General features: G+C 40.8%; 2 protein-coding genes across 2 annotated transcripts; both read left to right on the forward strand.

Annotated features, from left to right (window-relative positions):
* Positions 1 to 1,024: 1,024 nt before the first annotated feature.
* Positions 1,025 to 9,965, forward strand: cdk8 (cyclin-dependent kinase 8). Its single transcript, XM_042399096.1, has 13 exons — positions 1,025 to 1,516; positions 3,210 to 3,285; positions 4,039 to 4,149; positions 4,849 to 4,989; positions 5,708 to 5,765; positions 5,845 to 5,976; positions 6,077 to 6,220; positions 7,029 to 7,098; positions 7,291 to 7,363; positions 7,549 to 7,646; positions 7,783 to 7,861; positions 8,031 to 8,189; positions 8,868 to 9,965. Exons 1-13 carry the CDS (start codon positions 1,389 to 1,391, stop codon positions 8,991 to 8,993), a joined length of 1,395 nt encoding a protein of 464 aa, XP_042255030.1. The 5' UTR covers positions 1,025 to 1,388; the 3' UTR covers positions 8,994 to 9,965.
* Positions 9,966 to 12,093: 2,128 nt separating this feature from the next.
* Positions 12,094 to 24,760, forward strand: wasf3b (WASP family member 3b). The gene is made up of 9 exons (XM_042400207.1): positions 12,094 to 12,199; positions 17,264 to 17,420; positions 19,585 to 19,719; positions 19,977 to 20,130; positions 21,346 to 21,463; positions 21,602 to 21,783; positions 21,987 to 22,259; positions 22,875 to 23,188; positions 23,870 to 24,760. The coding sequence occupies exons 2-9, from the start codon at positions 17,288 to 17,290 to the stop codon at positions 24,025 to 24,027; spliced, it is 1,467 nt and encodes a 488-aa protein (XP_042256141.1). The 5' UTR covers positions 12,094 to 12,199; positions 17,264 to 17,287; the 3' UTR covers positions 24,028 to 24,760.
* Positions 24,761 to 27,446: the final 2,686 nt, after the last annotated feature.

A 27,446-nucleotide genomic window follows, 5' to 3' on the forward strand; every position in this document is an offset into this window, starting at 1 on the left:
AGCTCATGTCTGAAACCAAATCACAAGGGTTTTTTTTTCTGCACATCCTGTTATTCTTCTATTAATTAGTGTGTAATTGGTTATCAACCACCATGTTACAATGATATGTCTTAAATGGATCATATTTTGTCTCAAACTAGGCTATTTGCTCTTAAATGTGCATCAAACTTTCACCACCTCCAAATCTAAATCAAACTCTGATGTTTATATACTGCATTTTTATTTCCATTATTAAATTCTAATGACTTATGACTGCACTTGAGAAAAAAAAAATTCTTGTCTATTTCATTTCATTCTATTTTAACAGATTCATATTTCACTTATAGTGTTTTTAAATGTTGTTGAGGTGCATTTATTTGCCTTTTGTAAAGGATTTTATGCCTAATGTTTTTAAAAGGTGTAAATAAATAGTTTTCAATAAGTATTTTTGATTTGTATCATAACTTGGGGGTAAATGTTATTTTATGTAGAGAAAAAAATCTCTTCTTGTCTTAATTCAAAGCAAATGGATCAATAGTCTCTGTCAATACTTAATTGACCGAAAGACACAAACTATATTAAACGCGGGTATTTCTTTGTGTAATGTACCATTGGAATATGTAACAATATGGTTATGATTATCGCTTTTCTGTATCGAACATGATGATAAACTGAACATCTTTGGGTTTTGGACTGTCAGGCAGACAAAACCATGGACTGTGGGGAACTTAAACTGATATTTTTCACTATTTTCTGACATTTAAGGACAAAACGATGAACTGATGAATCAAGACAATAATCGGTAAGTTAACTGGCAGACAATGCAACATGTGAAAAGGGGTAGACTGCTTTATTTTAAGGGGGTCACAGGCCAAAAAGGTTGGGAACCATTGATCTAGTCCAATGACTGTATATAAATATTATATATGCATACAGTCTCTCTAAATATACACATATACAATATTATATATTACATACAGTCCATAGTCTAGTCCTTTTTTCTGAAGCTCTTCCTCTGCACCAGGGGCTGTCTTCTTCTTCTTTACGACGTTTTACGACAGTGCCGTGCGGGAATACGCCGTCGTTACCGAAGTGAAGTGCGTCTCTTTGGAGCAGCAGATACCGGCTGAGAGAAACGTAGCAACAAGAGAAAGGAAGACATTTCGGGCTCGTTTTCCCACCTGGACTATCTCCGAGCACCACACATCCCCCTCCAGAGCGTTAAATTTGACCCGAAAACTCGATGTGGAAGCTGGGCTGAAGGAAGAAAGGGCCACGCTTGGGGGGGGAAGGCAACTAGCTGAATTACCAAACCGAGCTCGTTGGAGTCGCTTTATAGTTGCCTCCCAAGCGACGCTTCAAAAAAAAAAGGAAAGGAGCGGATACATTCAGCCTGAACACTGGTGAAAATGGACTATGATTTTAAAGTAAAGCTGACCGGCGAAAGAGAGCGTGTCGAGGACCTGTTTGAGTACGAAGGATGCAAAGTGGGAAGAGGCACCTACGGTCATGTGTACAAGGCGAAGAGAAAAGATGGGTGAGTTAATGACCAGCAAGGCCTCTAGCCAGCACTTCTCCTCTCCTTAATACGTTTTATTTACTTATCTCATTTATTCTTTCTTCTCCTTCAAGGCTAGAATCGTGTGCTACTTGCAGAGGAGGCATACTGCCAGAGGTTTATGCAGAGAAATACAGGAACAATGTAAAGGCAGTGTGTTTGAATTTCAGGGATTTTCATATGTCAGGCTGCCGATGACGCTTTCTGTCATGTATACAAGCACTGACATTTGCTTTACTGTTGTGATTGTGGCTTGCCTTTCTTGTAGATGTGAGGCTTATGTTGTAAAAGCAGTGGTAAAGTCAAGTTTTATTAAGTAAAATGAATGGTGATGTAATGGATGTAGGGTGAAGCAGGCGCATGTGTAGCAGCACTTGTTGATGTTGAGGGTCTCAGGGGCAAAGATCAAGGAAAAGATCTTCACAGCAGCTTTTATCAAGGTCACTTTTGTTGTCTCCCTCAGGAGACATTCATCTGGGACAAAGGGAATTGCTACAACAACATCACAATAAGAACTTTTTAAAAAAAAAACAACAACAAAAAAACCTCACATTAGTAAAGAACATACGTGCAGACACTGGCCTAATTTACTAATTTGATGATATATATCATCAAATTAGTATGAAAACCATTCACTCTATTAAAAAACTGCAGTCTAAGGCAAAAACATCTCAAGCATACACACCTTAGTAAATAAATTACAAACAAACACATCTTACTTTACATGCCTAAAAACATGCTTTTATGAATTTGTTGTGCTTTTAGTGAATCATGACAAATGATGTTCATGTATTGTGGACACAAAGCCTGACTACTTTTGTGTATAAATTGTAAAAATGTTATTTGCACACTATGATTTGATATGTGGTCGTGTTGCTTTCATGCTCTTTTTTTTCCCTCCTCTTTTCCTTTTAACTGCAGCCCACCTTCAAGTGTTTTTTCTAGAGTCAGAGTTGACAGTGGAGAGATAAATTTTGGGAGAGACAGATGAGGGTTTGACATCCAGCCAGGCCAGAACCAGGGACACTGTGACCTTAAGACCCCAAGGCCACCAGGGCGTCACCCACCTCCATTTCTAAACCTTTTATTTATTTCCTTTTTTTCCACTGTATCTAATACAAACCCTTTTAACAGTGTGTCTGGACCAAAGCTGAGAAGAGCTGATGGCTTCTTGAGCTACCAGGCCCATACTAGGCGGATTATCACAGCCCCGGACATTCTGGCAGCCCGAACCACACAAAAAGAGCCCTAAAGTGTTTAAAGATGTTTGAGTTCACTTTAGGAGGCTGCTGTTTATGAGACTCTGTGAGCTAATTTGTGCTGCAGCAGTTGGATGAGGCCTGAGGAGGCACAAAGCATGGGTTTATGAGATGATTTAGGCCAGAGGGAGGGAGGGGTTGCAACCGATTCATTCAAGTGAGAGCCAGTCCCAGTGCTCTGTTTGTCCCTCGCCAGCTGCCAGACAGGGCCTGTTTCCTCTCCCCCTCTATTGTTTTGAGCCTCAGAGGTGAGCTTGATTACACAAATCTGGAGGTAATGCAACTCGGCCTCTTCTCAGAGTCCCTGTGCCAGCTGCCAAGTGCCCCCCTTTATGTTTGTCTGCAGACGGCTCTCAGGGGGCTGGCAGTCTGGTCTGGTGTTGATATTGCTCTGCCTCTCTCTGTGTTTGTAGGAAGGATGATAAGGACTACGCCCTCAAGCAGATTGAAGGCACTGGCATCTCCATGTCAGCCTGCAGAGAGATTGCAGTAAGAGCTGCTTAGTTTTCTGTGTCTCTTCGTTTGGTCTCTGTTAAACACCTTCATGTCATTCCTAGGTGGTTTATGTAACATCAGAATCACCGTCTTTTTACAAAGAAACTTGTGTTAAATAAGTAGCAGACATAAGACACAAAGAACTAAAAAGAGTCAGAGAAGAAGGAAAAAGTAGGTTTTGGTTTGGAGAATAAACATGAATATAATGCATACAGAAGTTAACAAAACATCATAAACATAATAAACACTAAACTAACAGGGCCTCAACAAAATCAAACTAACTTCTTTGAATTTAATTAGTTTCAGTATTTTATTAGATTAATTTGTTCTTGATATTGTTTACAACAGTGGTTCTCAAACTTTTCCATTGCAAGGATCCCAAAACTGACACAAATTAGACCAGGGTCCCCCATTTGATGTGATTTTTTAAAAAAAAATTTTTTAGATGTTTTATTGTATAAGTGTACATACATTCTGTCACTGTGTTACTTATGGATGAAATTATAGTGAAAATAAATTATTCCCCTTTTCGCTGGGGACCCCCTGGAACCTCCTCAAAGACCCCTGAGGGTCCCCAGACCCCACTTTGAGAACCACTGCTTTACACACCCTGTATGTTTTATTGATGGCATTCAGCACATTCATTTATTACATCTCACAGTTCAGTTATTTGGCTGTTTGTCATTCATGATTCCTGCTATGAGAGCGTATGTCCAGTCCTCTGAATGCAGTCCTCATATATTGCAGCTGCTGCGGGAGCTGAAGCATCCCAATGTCATCTCACTGCAGAAGGTTTTCCTGTCACACGCAGACCGTAAAGTATGGCTGCTCTTTGACTACGCCGAACATGACCTTTGGGTAAAATGCACACACACACAAACACTGGAGCTGCATGACATGACTTATCAAATATATTGCGATCTAATCTACAGAATATGCAAATATGAGTGCATGTGGATATTTATCTGTATAATTAATTTTTGCAAGTTTATAGTTAAGACGCATGCATGCACATACTGTGCATTCCCACTTATATACAGTATGAGCACATAGGCGTACTTGTAAACAGAACAGAAGTAGGTTACACATTTTTAATGCCATCTGCTGTCTTTTGCATATATGTGAACACTTCCGTTTTTTATAAAATGAGGGACAATTCACAAATGCAGAATTACTTATAGTACTGACGCCTATACACACCATCAGCCAGTTGTAAGGAAGTAGAAAATGGTGCTAATTATGCATTGCTAAGTCTCATTAAGCACACACATACACCAGTATTCAACATTTGTCAAACCTCTGCTGCATTACAGTTGGCAGTTTCAACTGGCAAGATATCAGAAATGAGTTAAAATGCCATTTTCTGCCACAGAGCTGCAACAGTCACATTCCCATCCCGAGGAAGTGGAAACACATGCCACAAACATCAGCGTTACTGGTCTTGCCTGTAGCATAACATTTGTGACCAACCAAATGTAGTAAAAGGACATAAATACTTTGCAGTCAACATGTAATGTGCATGCACGCCACCCTGACTATTATCTTGTCTTCCCGTAGCACATTATTAAGTTCCACAGAGCGTCCAAGGCCAACAAGAAGCCACTTCAGCTTCCTAGAGGAATGGTCAAGTCTCTGCTCTACCAGATCCTGGATGGCATCCATTACCTCCACGCCAACTGGGTCCTCCACAGAGACCTTGTAAGAGGATTGGGGAGGACAAGGGAGGAGGGGTGGGAGAGAGAGAGAGAGAGAAAATATTTAGGTAGAAGGGAAAACAGGGCACCAGTTGATGAAAGATTGGAAAATTGTTATTGGGCAAAGAATCAGTGAAAGGCATGTGAAGCTGCGTCAGACTGCATGTGTTTAGTTATGGCTTGAAACCATCTGTTTTTGCATGTTTTTGATTTGTAAACATGTTTGAGTTGACCAAGATTACTAACAATTTGATTACACTTTTTTCCGTATTATGTTCTAGTTGTTTTGGTGCAAGGTTATTACAAAGTATATATGTGTATTTTTTAGATATAACTTTAGTTATTTAGCTATACGGGAAACTTTACATGGTTTGTTTGTATTGCAGTAGTTTCTGTAAGGTAAGAATTTAAAAATAAAGAGTATTCTAATATGTTGACAGATATTACCAGTTAGACTGGGATGCTGAATTATCTGCCATGCACATGCACTGATTGACAAAGTGAAATGGTATATCTTCTCTCTTGTGGGATGCAGTAGGTGTATTATGTCCACTAGAGGGCAGCAACATAGAGTTTTGTTTGCACACCATATACAGGATTGTAGCTCAACAACTGGGCCAAACTAATCTGAAATATCTTAGTTTATTTATTAATATATTTTTTTAAATATGTGGATTGTTGGAGCAATTTACAGTTGTATGTATGTCTCATTTTCCCCTCAGAAACCAGCTAACATTTTAGTGATGGGGGAAGGGCCAGAAAGGGGTAGAGTAAAAATTGGTATGTATGTCTCCTCTTAATATGTCATTTATTGTTTAACATTGTTATTGCTCTACTGACCAACATATCTACTCTGCAGCGGACATGGGGTTTGCCCGTCTCTTCAATTCACCACTGAAGCCTTTAGCCGATCTCGACCCTGTGGTGGTCACCTTCTGGTACAGAGCACCTGAACTACTGCTTGGGGCTCGGCACTACACCAAAGCCATCGGTGAGAACCGCGCGACACCATCTGTCAACGCAACGTCCCATTTGTGAAAATGTGCTGCCAGCTTAATGATAGCATTTGGCGTGTGTTCTGTTCCTTTCAGACATCTGGGCGATTGGCTGCATCTTTGCGGAGCTGCTGACATCTGAGCCCATATTCCACTGTCGCCAGGAGGACATCAAGACCAGTAACCCTTACCACCACGACCAACTGGACCGCATCTTTAACGTCATGGGATTCCCTGCTGGTGAGACCCCACCGCTGCCAGACTTTGGGAGAAAATATCCAGAAAAGATGTGTTTGGATCTGTTCTGTTTGAAATCATTACACACTAATTTATTAATCATTTACGTGAATTGTTTCAAAAAGGGATGTTAATTTTGTTCAGCTGCTATTATACCAAAATGTTACTGTTACTGTGTTGCCTTTTCAGCGGAAAATGGTGTGGAAGGATAAACATTTTCCTTTCCTAGAAGAGGCAGATTATTTCCTTGTTCCTTTTCTTAAGGCAATAATGTGGTCTGTTGGCTCTGAACATCAATCTGCTGACACTATAGATGAAGCCAAGTCACAAACATAGAAACTTTTACTTGCAGGGCTACATTTGGGGCTATATTTTCCAGTTCACATAAGCCACTTCTGATCTTTTTTCTCTTCCATCTCTGCTGCTCTTGTTGTGTAACTCACCAGCCTATTTGATGGATTTTGTTTTGCCTCTGTAGGAAATCAAGCCTTGCAAATTTTACACCAGGGCTCATTCAACAATCCCTTTGCAATTGTCTCAGCTGAGGTCGTGGTTCTTAATTTAAGCCGAGAGATAATTGGGGAGAATGTTTAAAAACTTCATTCACATGAGTGTTGTGCAAATGCAAAACAACCTGATTTTAACTGGTATTTTTAAGTCCAAACCAAAGCACACTACGGTTGCTCTAGCTGTAACAACGTGATGTTTGTACTTAAAAGATTGTAATCCAGACCCTACAACCTAAATAATCTGGTCTTGAAGGGAGGGAGGGTGTGACATGCTGTAATCCTGTTTTTCCCTCATTTGACAGATAAAGACTGGGAGGACATCAAAAAGATGCCAGAACACTCCACACTGATGAAAGACTTTAGAAGGAACACGTGAGTCTGCAGAGCAACACTGTCCCAGTTTTCTTAAAAAGATCTAAAAACAAACTCTGAGCAAAGCAAAGTCTTGTGTCTGCTGGCAAAAAAAAGACGTGTTCCACACAATTTTTATTATTACCATGTAATACCTCTTATTACGATGTAATTGCATTGAAGTTAATACAACATGCTTCTCCTCTATCACAGATACACAAACTGCAGCCTTATAAAGTACATGGAAAAACACAAAGTCAAACCAGACAGCAAAGCATTCCACTTGGTGAGTTTAAATGCATCAATAATAGAGCAATGACATGTATTCTGCTTAACTTCAGTCTATTATGATGGCAAATCCATAACAGCAGTGCAGCTATAGTTTGGCTCTCGGTGGCATATGAAACACGCCTTGTCATCATACTGCTCCCCTTCATGTTTGAGGCTAACATTGTGTTCAATTCATTAAAGCTGCAGAAGCTGTTGACCATGGACCCCATCCGTAGAATCACATCCGAGCAGGCCATGCAGGACCCCTACTTTTTGGAGGAACCGCTGCCCACCTCTGAGTGAGTAACTACTCCTTAGGCTCGGATCACATGCCCCAGGGACGTCTAACACGTCAAACGGGTCCCTTAGCTAATTAACCCCAAGTCATGGGAATAAATGTTTGAAGTTGACAAGCCTCTTTGCCTTTTTCCCCAGTGTTTTTGCAGGCTGCCAGATCCCCTACCCCAAGAGGGAGTTCCTGACAGAGGAGGAGCCAGAGGACAAGGCAGACAAAGTAAGCAATGAATGTGCCTGTTTATATACAGTTGTTCAGGGTGTTTATTTCAATATTAGATACATAAGGGTGAAGGAGAAACGAGGTAGTAAATACACAATGGAGCTGAACAATATATGGTTTCAGCACTGACAATGTACATGTTTTCTTTGGGGGGGGGGTGTATTAGAAAAACCAGCAGCAGCAACAGGGAAACAACCACACAAATGGGGCGGGGCACACTGGCAACCCTGACAACAGCCACGTCCAGGGCCCGCCTCTGAAGAAAGTGCGAGTTGTCCCGCCCACCACTACCTCAGGTGGCCTCATAATGACCTCAGACTACCAGGTAGGTCTCTCTCACACACACACACACACACACACTCACAAAGTAGTCTACTTACAAGCTGGATGGAAATAAATAAAACATCTTGAATTTTTATACTCACTCATGGTGGAGTTTGGTTTTGTTGATAAACAATTTATGCAGTATAAATGTCATGGAAATGGATTTTACTGTACGACAAATACTGTCATGAAGAAAAAGTCAGCTTAGGTGACTGATCAGTTGTTTCTGCGGTTTTATTCTCATGTCACTGTCTTGAGACAACATGAAACATGAAAAATTTAACATACATAGAGAGATGACAGTTGGTTAATGCATTTGTCACTTTGCCTTGATGCAATATTTTTCTGTAAGTGACAGAGTAGGAATACTTCAGCTGACATCCAGTGCTGTGGTGCATTACTGCCACCTACATGTTTGCCTTTCTACATTACAAGTTTAATTTCTTTGCACCTTTTTGTAAAAGTTTGATTAAAATTAGCTTGACATTTGGATGACGATAAAGCTCCTGTCTTTCTCTTTGTGTCAGCTTGTCAACATCACAACCTCCAAAACAAGGTCATTAACAGAAGTGAAGCAAAGTTTTGAAGCAGAACCAAACAGTGTAGTAAATATTCACCCAACACTTCAGGATAAAATGAATAACATTAAAAGGATTTAATGAATTTCTTCTCCCTGCAGCGCTCCAATCCACATGCTGCCTACCAGAACCCTGGACCAAGCACATCACTGCCCCAAAGCAGCATGGGATACTCCTCTACCTCCCAACAGCCACCCCAGTACTCCCACCAGACCCACCGCTACTGAGACACCCCTCCAACACACATACATACACACACACACACACACACACATATGCATACACAGCCCTCATCACGCCCACCTGAAAGAATGTACTGAGGGATGTGGGGATGTCCATTGCAACAAACCCCCCCACCCCACCCCACCCCACAGAGGGCACCTTCTCTGCAGCAGTCTATTAGGCCAGAATGACAACAACCTGCACTTCTTCAAGATAACACACCATAACCCAAGTATTAGAAACAACGCTATAGAGCAAAACCCGATGGGTGAAACACAATGCGGGAGGATGAGAAGAATGGATATCATGGTCCAATCCAACCTGTTTCATTTACTCAGACGTAATCAAACCAGCCAAAAGAAGATGGCTCGGTTTGGGGGGGGACGGCAGGGCTGGGGGGCACATGTTAATCTCTTGTGTCATCCCCTCCCCTCTTCTTCTCCACCTGTCTACACCTACGCCCTTCCCCAGCCAGTTACCCTCTTCCTGTCGAAGCTCGGATGAGACTGAAAGCTGCTATGTGACTGCCGGCGTTGACAGATTCCCTGTCCGTCTGTCCTCCTGTCTGTCTCTGTCTGTCCGTTTTTGTTTGTATGTGTGTGTGTGTGTGTGTGTGGCCCTGTGAGGGCTTCAGCTGAGGACTGAACTGAGCTGCTGTGAAGCATGCTGGGAGGATGTGGAACCCTCACAGCTGTGGCGTTGAGGGTTTTTGGACAAAAAAAAAAGATGACAAAAAAAAAAAAGATTTTAGTAGTTTATAATTTAATCTGTTTTCATGGTTTTGTTTTCATGGTAAGTGTGGCGAAACAGTTTGCGCTGGCTGAGAGCTCAGCTGCTGTACGCCGTGGCAAGCCTTACAACATGATGACAAAACCAACCAATCGCATGGAGGATGGCAGATGGAACATGCATTGTACTGTATTGTATTGAAATATTTTACATGAAGCAAGTATCCTGACAATAAAAGTGGAAACATTCATATTGTTGATATTTTGGGCGCGTGTGTGTGTGCAAGCTGCTAATGTTTGATACAAATTGATGTTGTTGTTTACCATTACTGCTACACTAAGCTGTTTATTTCTCAAGGATTCAGACAAATCACATTAGCTGGCAGGAAATATGTATGAAATTGCTGGAAAATCAGTTTTTAATGGGAACATCATGTGCGTCAAGTTTTGCGCTTGTACTCAGCATATACTTAACAACAATACTCAGTGTCACAGAAGGGTTATTACATGACAAGTTTAAAGATTTTAACACTTTATTGTCTTTAATTTAATTACCTATATATGACTGTTTGATAGACTAATCTGAAAAGGTTACTTTAAGTTTTTAGGATAACATACTTTCAGCTAAATGTTTGATATATATTCACAACAAAATGTATGGAGGAAAAAAAAGCTGCAATTAATTATTTTCATTATTGATTAATCTGCTGATTATGCTCTCAATTAATTAAGTCTATGTCAGATATTGTGGGAAAATCCTGTTAAAATTTCCCTAAATCTAATGAAACTGATTTTGCAGTTCATATAAAACAAATTAGCAAATTGTCAGATTTGAGAAACTGGAACCAGAGATTATTTGGCATTTTTCTTGGAAACAAAAGCAAGTGTTGGCAGGAATCAAAATGGTAGCAGGTTCAATTTATGTTGATCGACTAATCAATAGGTGGTGTAATCGTTCCAGAACTAACATGAAATCTACAATGTTTTTCTCAATTGCCCAGGATCTCAAGCTAGGAACAAGGTATACATTTGCTGAAAAGTCCAACTGTGCCAACATGCTCTTAAGTCGTAACTGCCCCACTTAATGACATAGTCACAATCATGTATTTGTGCTTTGGTATTCATGGCCAAATCAATTATAAATGATAAACTGACAACTGTAAAGCAAAAGCAGACTGTGGCTTCCCCCCTTGTCCAAGAATAGAACTGTATTTTCAATAATGAACCTCCCTTTCCCTTTCTAATGGACTGAACCCTGACTACAGTCCAGAGACTATTCTCTGCTCTCTTTCCCTGCTTTGATGACAGTCCTCTCCCGCTGTCTACAAACACACCTGGGAGAGTAAAGCACAGATCTAAGTATAGCGAGTCCTTTCACTCAACCTCTTCCTGCAGGATGCTGGCCCAGCTATTTCAGTCTGTTATACAATACTACCTCAGCTTATCCTCAGCATCACTGCTTGTAGCATGTTATTTAAACCCCTAAAACTCTCTCCAGCACAGTTTTCTGCTATTGCTCATCATCGAAATAGGTCTTCATGTCGACAAAATCCACACAGGCCTCAAAATGTCTTTTTTTCCTCCTCTCTCAACTTTATCGGTCAAAATTTGAAATAAGCAACACACCCAAACAATACAGGAAAAAACATCACACAGAAGAAACAGTCAAACAAATCCATAAAGGACATTGAAAATAAAAAGCAAGAATAAAATCATGTATATAAAAAACAAAATAAACAACGAAAAAACCCCAAAGGAAATAAGAGAACTGAAGATAGTAAACAAGTAAATAAATAAAAATGACACGTTTACATAAGTAAATTTTGAGTGTGGAGACAGTAGTAAGGCACTTTTGTGGTTCTTCATATGGCTTAAGGATTACAGGAGACTGAATTTGCAAGGAAAGGCAGTAAACTAGGAGAGGATTTAGAAAATTTACGCTTGTGGATACAAAATTTAGCCATCAAAAATATAAAAATTGACAGTGTATTGACAGGAATAGCTTTTGTGTTGGAAAAATATAAAAACATCACATAAAGTAGAAGTGTAAGACTCATCAATGAAGCTGAAAATATGAGTAGCAAGTTCTTGCCAAAAGGTCTGTACCACATCACCATCTGTATCTTTAAAGCCCTTATAATTTTGACAAGTGGGAGCCAGTTGCGTAAAAAACCCCCCTTTAAGCTCTTCAGCAACGCCCAACCGTAGCCCCGCCCCCTCCATTCGCAACAGCGCTGGGGAGTCTCCCTGTCAATCATTCCATTCTAGAGATACCATTGGTTGATTTGAACGCCCATCATGGGTTAAATCCCCTGCTTGGAGATCTGATTGGTTTATGTGGCCGGTGGGCGTGACCCTGTCCTCAAAGGATTGTTTCCCCGGAGTGGCCAGACGGGCTTGGGGGGACACAGGATGGCAGAGCTAATGGGAGTATCTAACGGGACATGCGGACGGGCTGCTTTCTTCTAATATTTCAAGTACTGGTGAGGGCCTTATGGTACTTTTTACAACGACTGATAACACCCTTTATAATAATGGTGACATTTGTGTGGTTATTTCTGTTGACTGTAGTCTCATTTATCTAAACTAACAAGTCGACCACTGGACATAAGCTAGCTAACCAAGTGGTCAGTTGGAGCGGACCCCCAGTTGAGGATAATAACCGTTAACCATAATATTGAATTTATTCCATTTGCCTGGGTAACTTTAAATCTCTCTTTTTTGGCTGCATATTTGATGTTGTTTTCACGCCGGCGTGTTAATCAGTTTGTTAGGCACCTAGACAGAAAACGGTTGGTTAAATTTTAGATTTAAAATTGGCAGAAAATTCATGGGAACCGAGGTGGATGAACAGATGTGGGTCAGTCCATCAATGACGAGAAGCGACGGTGCGGAACAGTGATTGATCGCGGTTGCCATTAGTTCACGCCTGTGTGTGTGTGTGTGTGTGTGTGTATGTATGTGTGTGTGTGTATGTGTGTGTGTGTATGTATGTGTATGTGTGTGTCAGTCTGTGGGTAGCTAAAAGAGTGAAAGGAGTGGATAAAGTGGGCATTTTTAGGCACGAAACAAGCATAATAGTATTCAGATATAACTTAAATATGACATCCATGTGATTACACCACAATTTGTCCAACCTTAATCCAAATAAAGTGTTACTGAGATATAAATGAAGACATCTTAGTTATAGATATTGATAATGGCAGCTTAATCTTTATTCATTGGGAAGATATTACCAATATCCTGTGGTGCAGCTAGTGAAAAGGTGCTCACTTAATCTGACCAACAGCCAACCCCCCCCTGAAATCTTATCCAGTTTCTGTCAAAAAGACAGTAGAAAAGCGAGATGTAAAGCTGACACCCACAATTGCTGTTTTTATTACTTCATTGATTACCACCTTTTGAATCAATAGACTGGTCAGCTAATTGATGAATCAACTGTTTTAGCTGCATCTGTGCCAGCATTAGGATTATGACAGCATGGGGAAGGGTGTGCATCAAAATGTCAGGTGTTTGAATAAGAATAATCCTGCAGATTTACTCAACAGATATTAGGCCTCGGTAATGTTGTTGACATGATCAAAATATGAATATTTCCCCATAGTGATATCGAAATATAGCAATTTATACTTCAGCAACAAGTTTGGTCCGTTCTCAATTACAGCTTGAATCATTATGTTGACAGCAAAAAATTTAATATGATAATAATAGTATTGATCTCCTCTCCTAACAGATATTCAGTGTTTTTGGCAGCAGAAAAGAAGGGAAAAGTTATCACTTAGCTCCCTGGTCTTCTCTCTACCCCGAGGGATTCACTATTGAGTAGGCACAGTCCCATGAATGTTTGACCACGGGTTACTCTGACTAATATTGGTATAAGGAGATGTTCCTGGAGGCACAGTGTCAGGGCAGAATTTTTTTTTTTAACACCATATTTAGGGCAGTGTGACCTGACGTAATCCAAGCTGTATTATTCATAACATCAGAACAAGCAAAACAGCCTGCAACACAAGAAGCTGTACTCGACTCATAAATTGGTAATGACTCCCCTTTCAGAGCTTAATGGAGTTCTCACATCTGGCCTCCTCTTTCGCTGCGTGTCAGCGTAGCGATGTGGGCATCTTGTAGGAGTCACAGGGGAAGTGTTTCACCCTGAGTGTCACCCCTCCGAGGTTCAAAGACATTTTTTTGCTGCTGAAGGGGCCGTTTAGATGCGCTAATGGGACATTTGAGAGGCTACCTGGTGTGTTTGTGTGTGTTTGTCCATGTGTGCATGCTTGAATGCCTCTGAGTCCATGTTTGGTTGTAAAAATTTAAGCATCCAAACACGTTACAAAAAGGAAGAGCCAGAAACACGAAGTATGGGAGTAAAAGCATAAGCTGATGTATTCTTCTCTGGAGTTGTGGTTGAGCTGAGCTTATGTTCAGGCTTTGCTCTCCTTTTTCTTGCCCTAGTCTCTCTCCCTGAGTGAGTGAAGGATGAAGGAGGAGCACTCTCACTACGCTTTCATTGCAAGAGTACAGGGGGCCTTAAAGAAGGTCGAAGAGGAGGAGGAGGAGGAGGAGGAGGGGGAGGATGCATGGGAGAGCTAGCGCTGTTGCCGTGTGAACGGAGCCCTATTGTCCCGGGAACCTTTCAGTGGCTTCCCCGAGGTCCCTGTTCCTACCCTTCCCCCCACCCCGATACACTCTCACCCCCCCCCACCCACACACACACACACATAAACACACACACACACACACTTTGTCCACCCTCTTAATGTCACACACAACCTTTTCTCTCCCTCTCTTTCACACACTGTCTCATTCACTGTCTCTTTTCTGTCACACACACACACACACACACTCTTATCCTACTTGGTGTCTCTCTCATTCAGCCTCTACTTTCCCCTCATTTCTCACAAGCAGACACGGCCCGTCCCTCCTCCCTCCCTTCCTCCCTCCCTCCTCCAGCTCGCCCCCAGTAGCTCATTATTTCGCCTCATTGATGTGATTGTCATGCCAGCCAGACAGCAAAAACATGCAATCTTCTCATTTGCATCACCTCCTTTTCAAACATCACAAGCACAGTCTTTCTAAAATTTGCTAAATCCAAGCAGAGCTTTCACTCCAAACCGAGCCTCATTATTGACTGTATTCGGCGTGCTTTGTGGCACCACATGATGGTGTAATTTTACCCTTTATTTTCTCTTATTGGTGTGAGGCTGTTGGGGTTTGCAGGGGGTCTCTTGCTGAGAAAATGTGACCAGATAAGGATTCAGCTGGTGGGAATTGGCCTCGTGAACAGAAGTGTCTCTTTTCTGTCTTGGACAGCTGTAATGACACGATCTGTAATTACAGCAGTTTCCTGTTGAGACACTGATAGCACAACACTGCTACTTGCTTTGTTTGTGATTTATTGTATTGAAGACTTAATCTATCTTTCTATTCAGTCTTTTATAAGATAAGGATTCACAAAGTATAAAGGATAAATATTGGAAGCCACTTAGAAGGCCCATATAGTTGTGATGGGTAAACAAGGATTTAAAAACTTATTTTCACTGTGATCACAATTAAATATCTGCAAGTTTGGGTAGTTTGAGGTGTATTTATACCTGGCTATTATTAGCTATCTGTTACACAGCCAAGGCTCCTGTAGTCTCTCCAATCTGCTTTTCTCTGAAGTGATTTATTCTTTTGGCATGGCTGCTCATTATAAACACAGGAACCAGTATTAAGAGAGCATCGTTTGATTGGCAAGGCTAAAAATTGTGTGCGGGCGCTTTTATTGGAAAAGTGTGCGTGCATGTTTCCATCTGTCTTTCTGTTTGTCCTCCCCGCCGCTTCTTGAGCGGTAGCTGTATTGTTCTGACCAAGTGTTTGGACGGGAAGGAGAGCTGTGACACAGGGAGGACCAGGAAAGGGGAGCCAGGAACGAGACGGCGAAAACAGGAAGCAGGAAGAAGCGGCGATAAGATGGCTGCTCTGATGCACCCTGGGATTTCTCCTGCTTTCAGCATTTGTCCTTTGAACAACAGAGAGTGTCTGATCAGAGCCAGTAGAGGTTTATTTTAGGCAGGCAAGTTCAAAGTTGTGGGCAAGTAAGCAAGTGTAAAATCCTGCATATTCTCCGGAGAGAGCGGTATAGCTTCATGTGTCAGTCTGGATATCCTCATTCTCAGCAACAGTGCATTCATATGTGAAAATGCCCATTCGATTTTGGCTTGACCGATGATTTTCTGCCTTTTTGGTGTTTGTCCGACAACATCCATGAATCTGTGTTTGTGTCAGGATTCCAGCTGGGCCAGTGACAAGCCTGCCTGGGATTAGCTGGCACGCTGTATCTTCCTATCCCTAATGCTTTAATCTCTCTGCTGGTTGCTACAAGTCTTCTTGCTTTGGGACAGTGTTCGTCATCACTGTTGGCTTTCTGACCACTGACTCACCCAAGCTATCATGTTATTACAGTACAGTATACTGTAGCCTATATACAGGGGTTGGACAGAATAACAGGAACACCATACAATGAAATGCAGTGCAAAATGATAACACCACCGCCTACTACACCCTCAAAATTTCTGTTGTTAGAAATAAATGTATGCCCTGAAACAGGGAAGTAATATTTATTGCAGGATTATTGCATTTCACTTCATTTTCATTCACTTCAGTGTAAACTAGAGTTTGGTGAATCTGACGAAATCAAATGTTTAAATTTTGACTCAGCACCTTGGAATCGATTGTGTAAATATATTTTCAATAGGATTATTGGGGGTTTTATGCAATATTACATCTAAATTAGGAGTGGGTGACACATTTTCTCAAGTAAAATCCCACATTAGATTAGAATGACCAAGCAGCCAACATTCATTGTTCATTTTAGTCAGCAAGAACAGCCAAATAATTTTAGAAAAGGTGAACATTTTATTGTACTTAAGCCTTTTAAGACCAAGAAAATACATTAAAACTAGAGCTGAAGCAATTAGTTGATTAATTGATGGACAAAAATCAATTGGTGACCATTTTAATCATTATATAATTGTTTTAAATCATTATTTTTTTTTAAAACTGGTTCTAACTTTTTTATTGTGAATATTAGCTGGTTTTCTTGGTCTTCTGTGATAGTAAATAAAATATATCCAAGTTTTGGAGTGTTGGTTGGACAAAACAAGGAATTTGAATGTCACATTGGGCAAAATTATACAGATTTTTCAGTTTTCTGTATTCTATAAACCAAATTTATCAAGAAAATAGTCAGCAGATTAACTTAGAATGAAAATAAATTGTAATTTCAGTTCAAAACTATATCTATGTGATATTACTATATCACCAAAATCACACACAGTATCCAGCCTTATATTATGATTTCTGTTATATATTGATAAATGTATCTGCCAGCTCCTTGGTAGATGTGTACAACTGTGTGTTTCTACAGCTGGTGTGGATTCAGTGTCTTCGGCAGAACGGATGCTCCCCAACACCTGGTTTCTCCATAACAGACAGCCTCTCTTAACCAGAGTACCAGCATGTCTCAAACAGTGCGTGTGCTTGTTCCCTATGTCTCCCTGCAGTTTGTGTCGGTGTGAGGCCTTGCCATGCCGCTGGTGAAGAGGAACATCGAGCCCCGTCACCTCTGCCGAGGGGAGCTCCCCGAGGGCATCGGCAGCGAGCTGGAGTGTGTGATGAACAACACGCTCTCTGCCATCATCCGCCAGCTCAGCAGCTTAAGTAAGACACAAATACACACAAACTCATTTCAGACAATGGTAGCCTTTGCAAGAAAAAAAAAACAGCTGCAAATATTGGAAAATAAAACACAACTAAAGGTTTTTGTGTAAAATCAAAAACAGAAACTTACAATATCTAACTTTAGTATGACGACTGTCTAGACTGTGTGTAGCCTCTTTGTAGCAGGACAAGACCACATGCTTTCATCATCAGTCCCGAAGCCGTGATTGATTTGGGCGTTGTCATGGTTACAGGGCCTCAGGGTCACTGGCCTAGCAGCGGGCTTACAGCGGCATCGCGCTGGAGCACGGAGGGTTGAAATGTAATCCTTTTAGATAGCTCTGTAAAAATGAATTTATCTGGACAGCTGTGTGCATGTGACAGTGCAGATACACTCAGTGTGTGTGTGTGTGGATGAGTGTGGATGACACTGTGCTAACTGTGTTTGTGTACTGAACTGTTTCATATCGATTGTTATCCTAACTGTAAATGTAGCAGACAAAAATGATTACAGCAGCAAGGGCATCTATCTTTCCATCCATCTTCAATGTCCTTCATTAGAACCCGTCAACAGTGCGCTCCGTGTCGTCATTTGCTCATTTATCCTCAGTTGCACCCGTTTTCTCCATCTCACACTAACTGTGTTAAAATATCAGCAGTCCCATTTTAGCTGTTAACCCTCTCCTTTTCGGCCCTGTCACATCCATTTGCAGTCTGTTTCTTATTGTGTCGAGTTCCTGCGTTGGGAGTGGGCCTTTCAGCAGCAGCTGTGTGGGTTATATATAAATGCTCACACAGGCCTGGAGGAGCAACCCTACAGACTACATGCATGGATTGCACATGTCTGCGTGCACATGTGTGTATGTGTGTGTGTGTGTATGCGTGGACCATAAGAATCCTCAGGAGAGGTCAGAGTTGACAGAGCTCTGCATGCCGGATCTGTGATGCTTCCTTCCTCTAAATATTTTTCCTGCAGCTCATCCTGTCAGCAGGAGGGACAGAAATAGCCTTTAGTGTGTGTTTGTGTGTGTTTGCCAAACCACCTTTTTACACACAGCGTTTTGAACTTAAACAATGTCATTAAGACAGTATTAAAACTACTCTGGCACGGTTTTAACCTGTTTGACACCCAGAGAAAATCTTTTGCAACCTCGTAGTAAAAGGCTTTTTGTACTCATTTACCTTGAGTCCAGCGTTAACATTAACCTTAGGCTATCAATCATTTCACACTAACAACTTTTACTACGGGTTACTTCCCTGTAGTGGCCCAGACCCCCCTTTATAAAGCCTCATTTCAGAGCAGGGTTATCCTTATTTTTCAGGATTATTGTCCAAAATAACGGGTTAAATAAACAACTGTGAACCAGAGCAATAAAACATTATTGTTGTAAACATTTATTAAAATGATATTCAGTCACATGTCATAAAGGGTTGTGGGCCACTCTGAAGCTGTTAACCTCTGGCTCTGCTTTTCAAGTGTGAATCTTAAACCATACATCATGGATTTATTATAACTTAGATAATAAGATTTATTATTATATAGAGCTCATTGTGACTGAACGACGCTGGGATTGGACGTCAACCAACTAGGGTTAAGCAGTGTAAGATTCACCAATATTCAACATTAGCCACTAAACAGCTACACTAGAATAATGGGAATATGAGCCTTGCTCAGTGTCACATGAACAGCAGCTGTTGAAGAAGGGGGAGAGTGTTGTTTACTTTCCCTTACAAACATTTTTACAGAATTTTAGTGCTTTGAACCAGCAATCCTGAGGTTAAGAGTCTGCATCAATACCAGAAATCCCTTTAACAACTTCAACGAAATGACAATTTCACTTGTAATAGAGACTAATTCAGTTGTTTTCAGTCAAGGGCTTCATATAAATATACATGTAGTAGCAATAAGTTAACCTGCAGCCAGCAGACATTTATTAATTAACAACGATTGTTGCTATATGTATGAGGCGCCATTTCCTGCAGAGACTCCAGTTTCAAATTGTGTCACATTACCATTGTATTGATTGCACTTGAGTCTCTGTGGGGATTTACTTGGCTCCAGATAATGATTACAAGTCTCCTTCTCATAAGCCCTTCTGTTTCTCTCAAAAATTTCCTCCCTTTGTCTCTCTCTTTCTGCTGTCCTCCTCCACTTTCTTATCAGGTAAACATGCAGAGGACATATTTGGCGAGCTGTTCAATGAGGCAAATACCTTCTATCTGCGCGCCAACTCTCTCCAGGACCGCATTGACCGGCTGGCCGTCAAGGTCACACAGCTGGACTCCACGGTGGAGGAAGGTGGGTCAGAGGTTAGAGGTCTGAGGGGAAGGACAAGTCATCAGTCATTGTTGGAGACCTGTCAGTCTCAAGTTTTTCAGCGTTAATCTTTGAAAGTAAAGGACACAAACCTGGACAGTGTTGTTGTTGTTGTTTTTAACACCTATTCAGTGCCTTTTTCTTTGTTGTTTATATTTTATTTCTTCCTTTTCCGTCTTTCCAGTAGACCATTCATTTAACCAGTCATTTGTCCCCTCTTCCTCTTTTTGTGCTCTCAGTTTCCCTGCAAGACATCAACATGAGGAAAGCCTTCAAGAGCTCAACCACTCAGGACCAGCAGGTGGTGTCCAAGAGCAGCGTGCCCAATCCTGTCAAAGAGATGTACAATGAGAGCGACAAGCCTCCGCCCCTCAGCATCCTCTCATCGTACAGGTTGGTGATGTCGCTCTCACTAAGTGCTCAGACCTCACATGTGGTCTTGGCAGCAAAAGCAGTGCCATAAACATTTCTGTATGTACAATTTGTTAGTTGCTTTTCAATCAAGAGTTTCTTTTGCAATTTTTTCAATTAAAACACCAGTACTCTGCACTGGTGCCAATTTAAAAGCTCCTTTTTAGATTAAAAAAAATGTTTAATGTGTGTAAAAAATAGTATAAATGATTACTGCAGTTTAAATGTATCATATTGTGTCATTTATCTGTCATAAATTGAGCTATCATACAATTTTGCTTATAATTTTCTTACCAACATTTGAGGTTTTAAGTGTGAAACGTATTTATTTTTCCCACATTTAACAGCATGAAATAAATAAAGTATCTGTTTGTGAAAATGCAGGGTTCTGTAGTGGTGCCAATTTAAAAATTGTCTTTTGGATTAGACAGATTACATTAGAAATTTTAAAAATTTGTAAAAAAATGATGACTACAGCTAAAATTGACCATATAATTTAGTTTATCTATCATAAAAATGGATCTATTATGTCATTTTTGAGCTTTCAAATGTGAAACTTACTCATTTTTCTCACTTTTAACTGCATTGAAAGTAGAAAATGCAGTTTTAAGATGCGGAAGACACAAAAACACTCTAATTTGATCAGGTCTATTACACACAAGACCTTTAGTATAACTATTAAATCAGGTTAATGTTGCCAATAATGTTTAAAACCTTTCAAAAGTTCTTTATCTGATTTTGTTGCATCACTGACCTACATCCACAGTAGGGCAGCATATTTGGAGCTGTTTCCTTTTACTATTAGGCTGCTGCTTTTATCCAGTACCTTCAGTGCATTACATATTTAGCATGGCGGTCTCCAGTGGGATTCTAACTCCTAACGCTGACTACACAGCAACACACTTTCCTCTCTCTGTCTCTAGTCTTTCCACTTTTTCATCCTGTCATTTCCAGTTATGCTGTCTCTATGATGAAAATGCAGAATCCAGCACTCATAATTTCACCCTTGTTCTTCCATCAGCCTCCTCAACTTCTGCAATATTCATAGCTTCACATGTTTCATCCCCAACTTCCCACAGACATACACTTTGTCAAAAAATGCTTTCCTTTTCTCTTATCTTGTCATTCAGACCAGAGACATTTATGTACAAAGACATTCATTTACCTGTATAACCTTTTTGGTGTCCATCTCTGTAGGGATGACCACAAGGAAGCACTCAAGTTCTACACTGATCCATCCTACTTCTTTGACTTGTGGAAGGAAAAGATGCTGCAGGACACCGAGGACAAGAGGAAAGAGAAGAGGAAGCAGAAGGTACAGTTCAAGATCATGCTACGGTTTAATACACCACAGTTTATTGTGTCAGATTTTATTTGCCTGCCAGCCAGTTACTGGTGTTATTTCTACCCAGTCCAATAGTCTGAATGCTTTCTTTTTCTATCTTTCTCGTAGGAGCAGAGGCGTTGTGTGGATGGGACGTTACAGAGGGAGGTGAAGAAGGTCCGCAAGGCCAGGAACCGTCGGCAGGAGTGGAATATGATGGCTCTGGATAAAGAGCTGAGGCCGGACCATCGACACACCATACACAGAGACAGAGGTGCTTCCTCTGAGGGCTCAATGTCGCCAGAGAACAGGTAGGTGAACACACACACTAGTATGTTTGTGCATTTTCATCATTTTTATAAGAAACACATACTGTATGTTTGAATAATCTCAGTCTGGTAGCTAAACTTAAACTCTCAAGTTGAAGAAATGTGCAGTATTATTTCTACATTTTTATTTTTTTGTACCTCACCTTCCACCACCTCCTCTTCTTCCTTCCTGCTGCCTCCGTCAGGGGCCACGGTACTGATCTGCACCATTACCCCAACGCCATGAACCACCCTGGCCACGCCCACACCTACTCTGGCCCACCACCCAGCGTCCTGGCTGCCCAGATGGCTGCAGGGCACACCCCTCGTGGAGGAGGCGACCAAGATAACAGGGGCAGGGCCATGGCCTATCAGGGCGGGACGCTCGGCCGCGCTCACCACCACCAAGTCCCGCTGCCTCCTCCACCCACTGAGGCTATGAACGGTGGCTCTATGTCCCTCCCACCAGTGGACTACAGGTAATCATACAAGCCAAAGCTTTTCCCATACTGTAATAATATATAATATTATAATATAATATAATATAAAATATAATAATTTACTGACAAATGTAGGTGTTTTTTAATATTGTTGTGACTTTCAGCAACAAAAACCAACAAAAACATGACATAAAACATAATGTAAGACATATTTAAACAAATTACTGCATCCACACTGTAACACTCTTTTTTCTGTATTTTCCAGTTCAGTAAGAATGCCCATTTAAATGTTTAAAATGCAGGTGTAATAAGGTTGACTTATAAAAGTTAGAAGAAAGTTATTTTGCTAATCCAGGCAACAGAAGCTGAGCAGATTGATGAAGTATATAGAGGGTTGACACTAGGTTGATAATAGTGTTTACTATTTGGATTAAATTATCTGCCTGCTTTACTATAATACAATTTTAAGTCAGCACAGGTTCATGTTTGACTCCATCCATCTGAACTTTGAGGTAATGCTGCCACCTAATGGTTCAGCATCTTCATGCTCCACTGACAAACCCTGGTCACTGTACTTCTGATAGCAAACCTGAGTTCAGACTATGATTTTGATTAAAACTCTACTAATTCTCTCTCATTTTGTCTTTCTCGCAGCATGGATGGCTACGCCAACACCGGTCCTCCTCCTCCTCCCCCAGCCCCTCTCATCCCTTCTGCCCAAACTGCCTTTGCCTCACCTCCTGGAGGTCCAGTGCCTCTTGGGCCAATGGTTGGCGCTGGGGGCTATGCTCCACCTCCACCACCTGTATCTGGAGCCCAGGCCGCCCCACCTCCTCCTGGCCCTCCACCTCCTCCCATTCCAGTTGGTGCCTCCCACTTTACAACCCACAAGATGTCCTCCTCTGCACCTGCTGAGACCACAGTGGTCAACGATGCCCGCAGCGATCTGCTTGCTGCCATACGTATGGGTAAGAGCTGTAGTTAGTGTACCCCTAAAGATGTGTGTATGTATCTTCTTTAGAGCAATATACAACTGAAACAACATATAGAAATGAAAATACATCTGCATATATTGTGTTAAACTTAAAAATGTACTTAACTTTATATAATAATATACTTTATATACTTTTAAGTATGTTTGGGTTTTTTATGACTTTATCATAGACAGTACTCTACTCAGAGAATACAGATTATAATTAGTGAAACTTTTTTATTATTCACCAAAAAACAGAATTTTTATATGAGATATGAGATAGAAATATTTTACTTGTATATTATATATATGTTTTGTTACTTACAGTCACTGTGATGCAGCATCACCACTGCAGTCGCCTAATGTAACTAAACACAAACGGATCAGACGGGTTTTAAACTATTCCAGTTTAACTGCATTATTTAAGCGATTTATATGGAAGTAAATAATAAAGTGAAAATAACTGTCAACCATAATCTACGAGTGCATTCATGTAAGCATAACTGTGGTAGGTTAAAATAGACCTAGGGATCAGAGTTTATATGGAAAGTTTGCTTAATAAATAAAAAAACATTTTGACTTCCTAAATGGCGGTTCAGATAATTGAGTTACACACTGTATTATTTAAGCCAGTGTGAGTTTAAAACGCTGCTTCATACTCCACGTTCTCCTGTAGGCATCCAGCTGAAGAAGGTGCAGGAGCAGCAGGAGCAGCAGGCCAAGAGGGAGCCGGTCGGAAACGACGTGGCCACCATCCTGTCGCGCCGCATCGCTGTGGAATACTCTGACTCCGAGGACGACTCCGAGTTGGAAGACAACGATTGGTCCGATTAACACACGACTCTGGATTTACAGACACACACACACATACTCACACAGAACAAATGGGATAATCACTGAAGAAGATAAACACACAGTCAATCTCGCACTCACTTGAAAGAATGCCCACTGTACCACATTCACGGGTCGTCACACACTTTAACACACACACACACACACACACACTAACACCTACACACAATCACATGCTGTAGGTTGATATAAGCTGAATGGTCCAAAACTGGAAACCCTGAGGGTGTATTCAAAGATGCATAAACACTGTAAAGAGACTAGTAATATACTGTAATGCCGACCACTCTGAAATCTTCAGTTTGACGATTATATTTCAAAGCACTGTGAATACACCCCAGTGGATGCTTCTCTACCTGTTATAACACTATAGACACCCTGTGAAGGTGCTTATTTCATGTATAGTCCAGGCTTAAGAGCGTAGGAAAAAAGCTAGAAACTTTCCTCTTGAGCTAACCGATGTACTTGTCTTTTTTTTTTTTTTTTTTTAATGTTTTTACTGAAACACTTGCATATGCCATAGATCATGAGGCAAGTTTTTAACATGTAGATGACAATAACTGGAAGTAACGGAGGAGCTTAGCGGCATGTAACGGGTTCAAGCCACTGAAATGAAACGCTGTGGCGAAGATGGATGTGTAATAAGTCTTATTGATCATAAATATGATAATTGATTGAGCCATCTGCGTCTGCAATCGCTCACTGCTGTGTGGGAATGGGAGGGAGGGAGGAGGGAAAAGGGAGGGGAGGGGAAGGGAGGGGAGGGGAGGGGAAGGGAGGGGAGGGGGGGGGGGGGGAGGGGGGAGGGAGGTCATGTATATGCTAGTGTGAGCTCTGTAACCTTTGACCCGGAGAAAAATAAAATGATGAATGAAGGATCGCGGCCGGGCTGCCATGTCTCTTTATTGTTCCGCTGTTGTCATAGAGACGACACATACCTGGCTCTAAGATTTCAGTTTCCATGGTAACGGTACAGCTAAGAAGGGAGTTGCCAGGGAAACAGAGGGAAAAAAAAGGGGGACAGCAGGGCGAGGATGAACAAATTAGTCGAGGCAGGAGTTTTTTTATGCACAGCACATGTTTGTTTTTAATACAAAATTAACAAGATCTCTCAATTGAGTGAACTAACCAAAGCAATTAAAAAGTCACAACTAACACCTTGGAAAAATAGACACCACGTTCACACAATGTTTTTACAATATCTCAGTTAAGTTAGTGCATGTTGATTATCGTTTATACGTTTCGTTTTGCAGATACTTAATTTGTTGTGCCATTTTTCAATCCAAAAAATAAAGTGCATTTCACATTGAAAACTACGCATACGTCTACACAAGATGCTGTTACTGTGCCCCCCCCCACCACCACCACCACCACCACCCCTCATCTCCAACCTCCTCCCCAAAAAACACACACACACACGCACACATTCACAGGCCCTTGAGTGTTTTGATATTTAGCTCTAGATTAGTAACCATCAGAAAGACACCTCGTCCTCCTCCCGTCTTGAACAGACCATCCTTGGCTACGCATCTTTAAAACCTCGCACACAACCATAATTCAGTGTACTGTTGCACGGTGAAACCATTCAGGTGTGTATTACATCCAACATCACAGTCTTTTTTTTTTTTACTATTCTTGGATACAAAGCCCTTGTTCACACCTTCGCAACCATGAACATCTCAGATCTTTACAGCTTCCAGGTTGATAATACTGTTGGTTGCATGAGCGGAAAACATTCACCAATCAGAATAAGTTGTGTACCTTTTTTTTTTTTTTCTTCTCAAACATCCCCCATCTTTGTAGCCACTCAATCGCCCATTAACCAGCCTTTACAAACTGGTGCATATTTAAGCGAGGAAACTCAACAGAACAAATTCTACGTTAACAGCTGATGTGGAGAAATGTCATCTGAAAAAAATGGTGCAACCCAACTCATCTGCTAGTTTGACTGGCTTTGGTAGCACCATGCATGGTGGTATTAAGTCCCCCCCTCTCTTACGCATGCCTTATTTACAGAAACTAATTAGTCAAGAGGAGGGGGATATCAGTTAAACAATTTGATTATTACTACATTCAGAAAAAGGCTTTACAGCGCCGTTATACTGTATATCATACAACATCAGAATCTGAAAGAATTCAGGCCAGACTAAAGTGGAAAAAAATAGACCTTTTCAATGAATATAACAAAATAGACTTTTCTCCAAAGGTAAAGGAATAAGAGTTTGTGATGGTTTGTGATGTGCCAGCCTGACCTGTTGGTGCTCGACGAATAACTACAGGGTTCGGTCTGACACTGTGCACAAGCTCACATACACAGGCGACGTTCCAAAAGCTTAGAAATGCTACTCTCTGCTTTCCTCAACACTCATAATCTGAGGCCAGAAAGACGGAGACTGGGCGCCTCACGGATGCTTCTTGGTCATTCGATGGAAACTGTTCAGATTGGACAGAAGATTTTTGTATTTCATAGCATGAAGAATATGTTAGACCTGCAATAAAACATATCTTGCAAGCTCAGGCACTCTTTTTTTTTTTAAATTTAATTTTAAACTAAAGCCTGTGGCACCACACCTAGCATGCAGCTGAACGAAAAAAACATGTTTTTTACAAATATATTTTGAAAATTTCATTTAAAAAAAGTGTTCCCCATGTTTTTTTTGAATGACGGGGTGGATATGTTATGCTTGACAGAGAAGGTTTTGAAAGGAAAATGTACCAAAAATGTTCTAAAAGAAAATAAAAACTCGCCAGCTTTTGAATTTGTCTTCTTCAAACTCTTAAATGATGTCATTTCCTCTTAGTGATGTCACTTAAAGGAACAGTACAGTATTTTGGTGCAGAGATACATTAATGTGACGGGGTGGAATATGAAACTAATGGACACACACATCATGCTATTTTCACCAAAATGTGTTTTTTTTTAAAAAATTTGATTAACACATTTCCCATAAAGATGGAAACATTATGCTCCTAAAAACAAAAAAGTCTGAGATTTATGCAATATTTATCAAGTGTCAATATAAAAATTGTAATTTTATAGTAATTAGTACACTTGAATTAGTGTCTTCAGCCATTGAAAACAATATTGACAGTTTTATATTGCCTCGTTTTTTCCCTTTAAGTGTTGGGGACCCAAACTTAACAGTTTCCATGGAATGACTCCTCTTTCGAGCTCTATCGGCTCTCAGAGAGGTGAGGAAGTGAGAAAAGAAAGAAGAAGCATTACTTTTGTGTTTGGAAAGTGGCCGTTTTTTAGCTCAAAGAATCATTCAGAGGTCACTTAACGGACACCTGCCTTCACCAGACTAGATTGATTTTACGTAGTAGTAGAATATTAGCGATATAGAGCAGACAGAAAAACACACAGCGGGACTAGGATCCCAGTTCATTCAGAGTCTCTTTCA

This window comes from Thunnus maccoyii, chromosome 21 (assembly GCF_910596095.1).
Source record: "Thunnus maccoyii chromosome 21, fThuMac1.1, whole genome shotgun sequence".
Taxonomy (NCBI): Eukaryota; Metazoa; Chordata; class Actinopteri; order Scombriformes; family Scombridae; genus Thunnus; species Thunnus maccoyii.

Coding starts and splice junctions, on each gene's coding strand:
- cdk8 (XM_042399096.1), top strand. CDS start 1,389: ATGGACTATGATTTTAAAGTAAAGCTGACCGGCGAAAGAGAGCGTGTC. Junction 1,517..3,209: donor AAGGCGAAGAGAAAAGATGG/GTGAGTTAATGA, acceptor CTGTGTTTGTAG/GAAGGATGATAAGGACTACG. Junction 5,977..6,076: donor GCACTACACCAAAGCCATCG/GTGAGAACCGCG, acceptor TGTTCCTTTCAG/ACATCTGGGCGATTGGCTGC.
- wasf3b (XM_042400207.1), top strand. CDS start 17,288: ATGCCGCTGGTGAAGAGGAACATCGAGCCCCGTCACCTCTGCCGAGGG. Junction 21,784..21,986: donor TCAATGTCGCCAGAGAACAG/GTAGGTGAACAC, acceptor TGCCTCCGTCAG/GGGCCACGGTACTGATCTGC. Junction 23,189..23,869: donor GCTTGCTGCCATACGTATGG/GTAAGAGCTGTA, acceptor GTTCTCCTGTAG/GCATCCAGCTGAAGAAGGTG.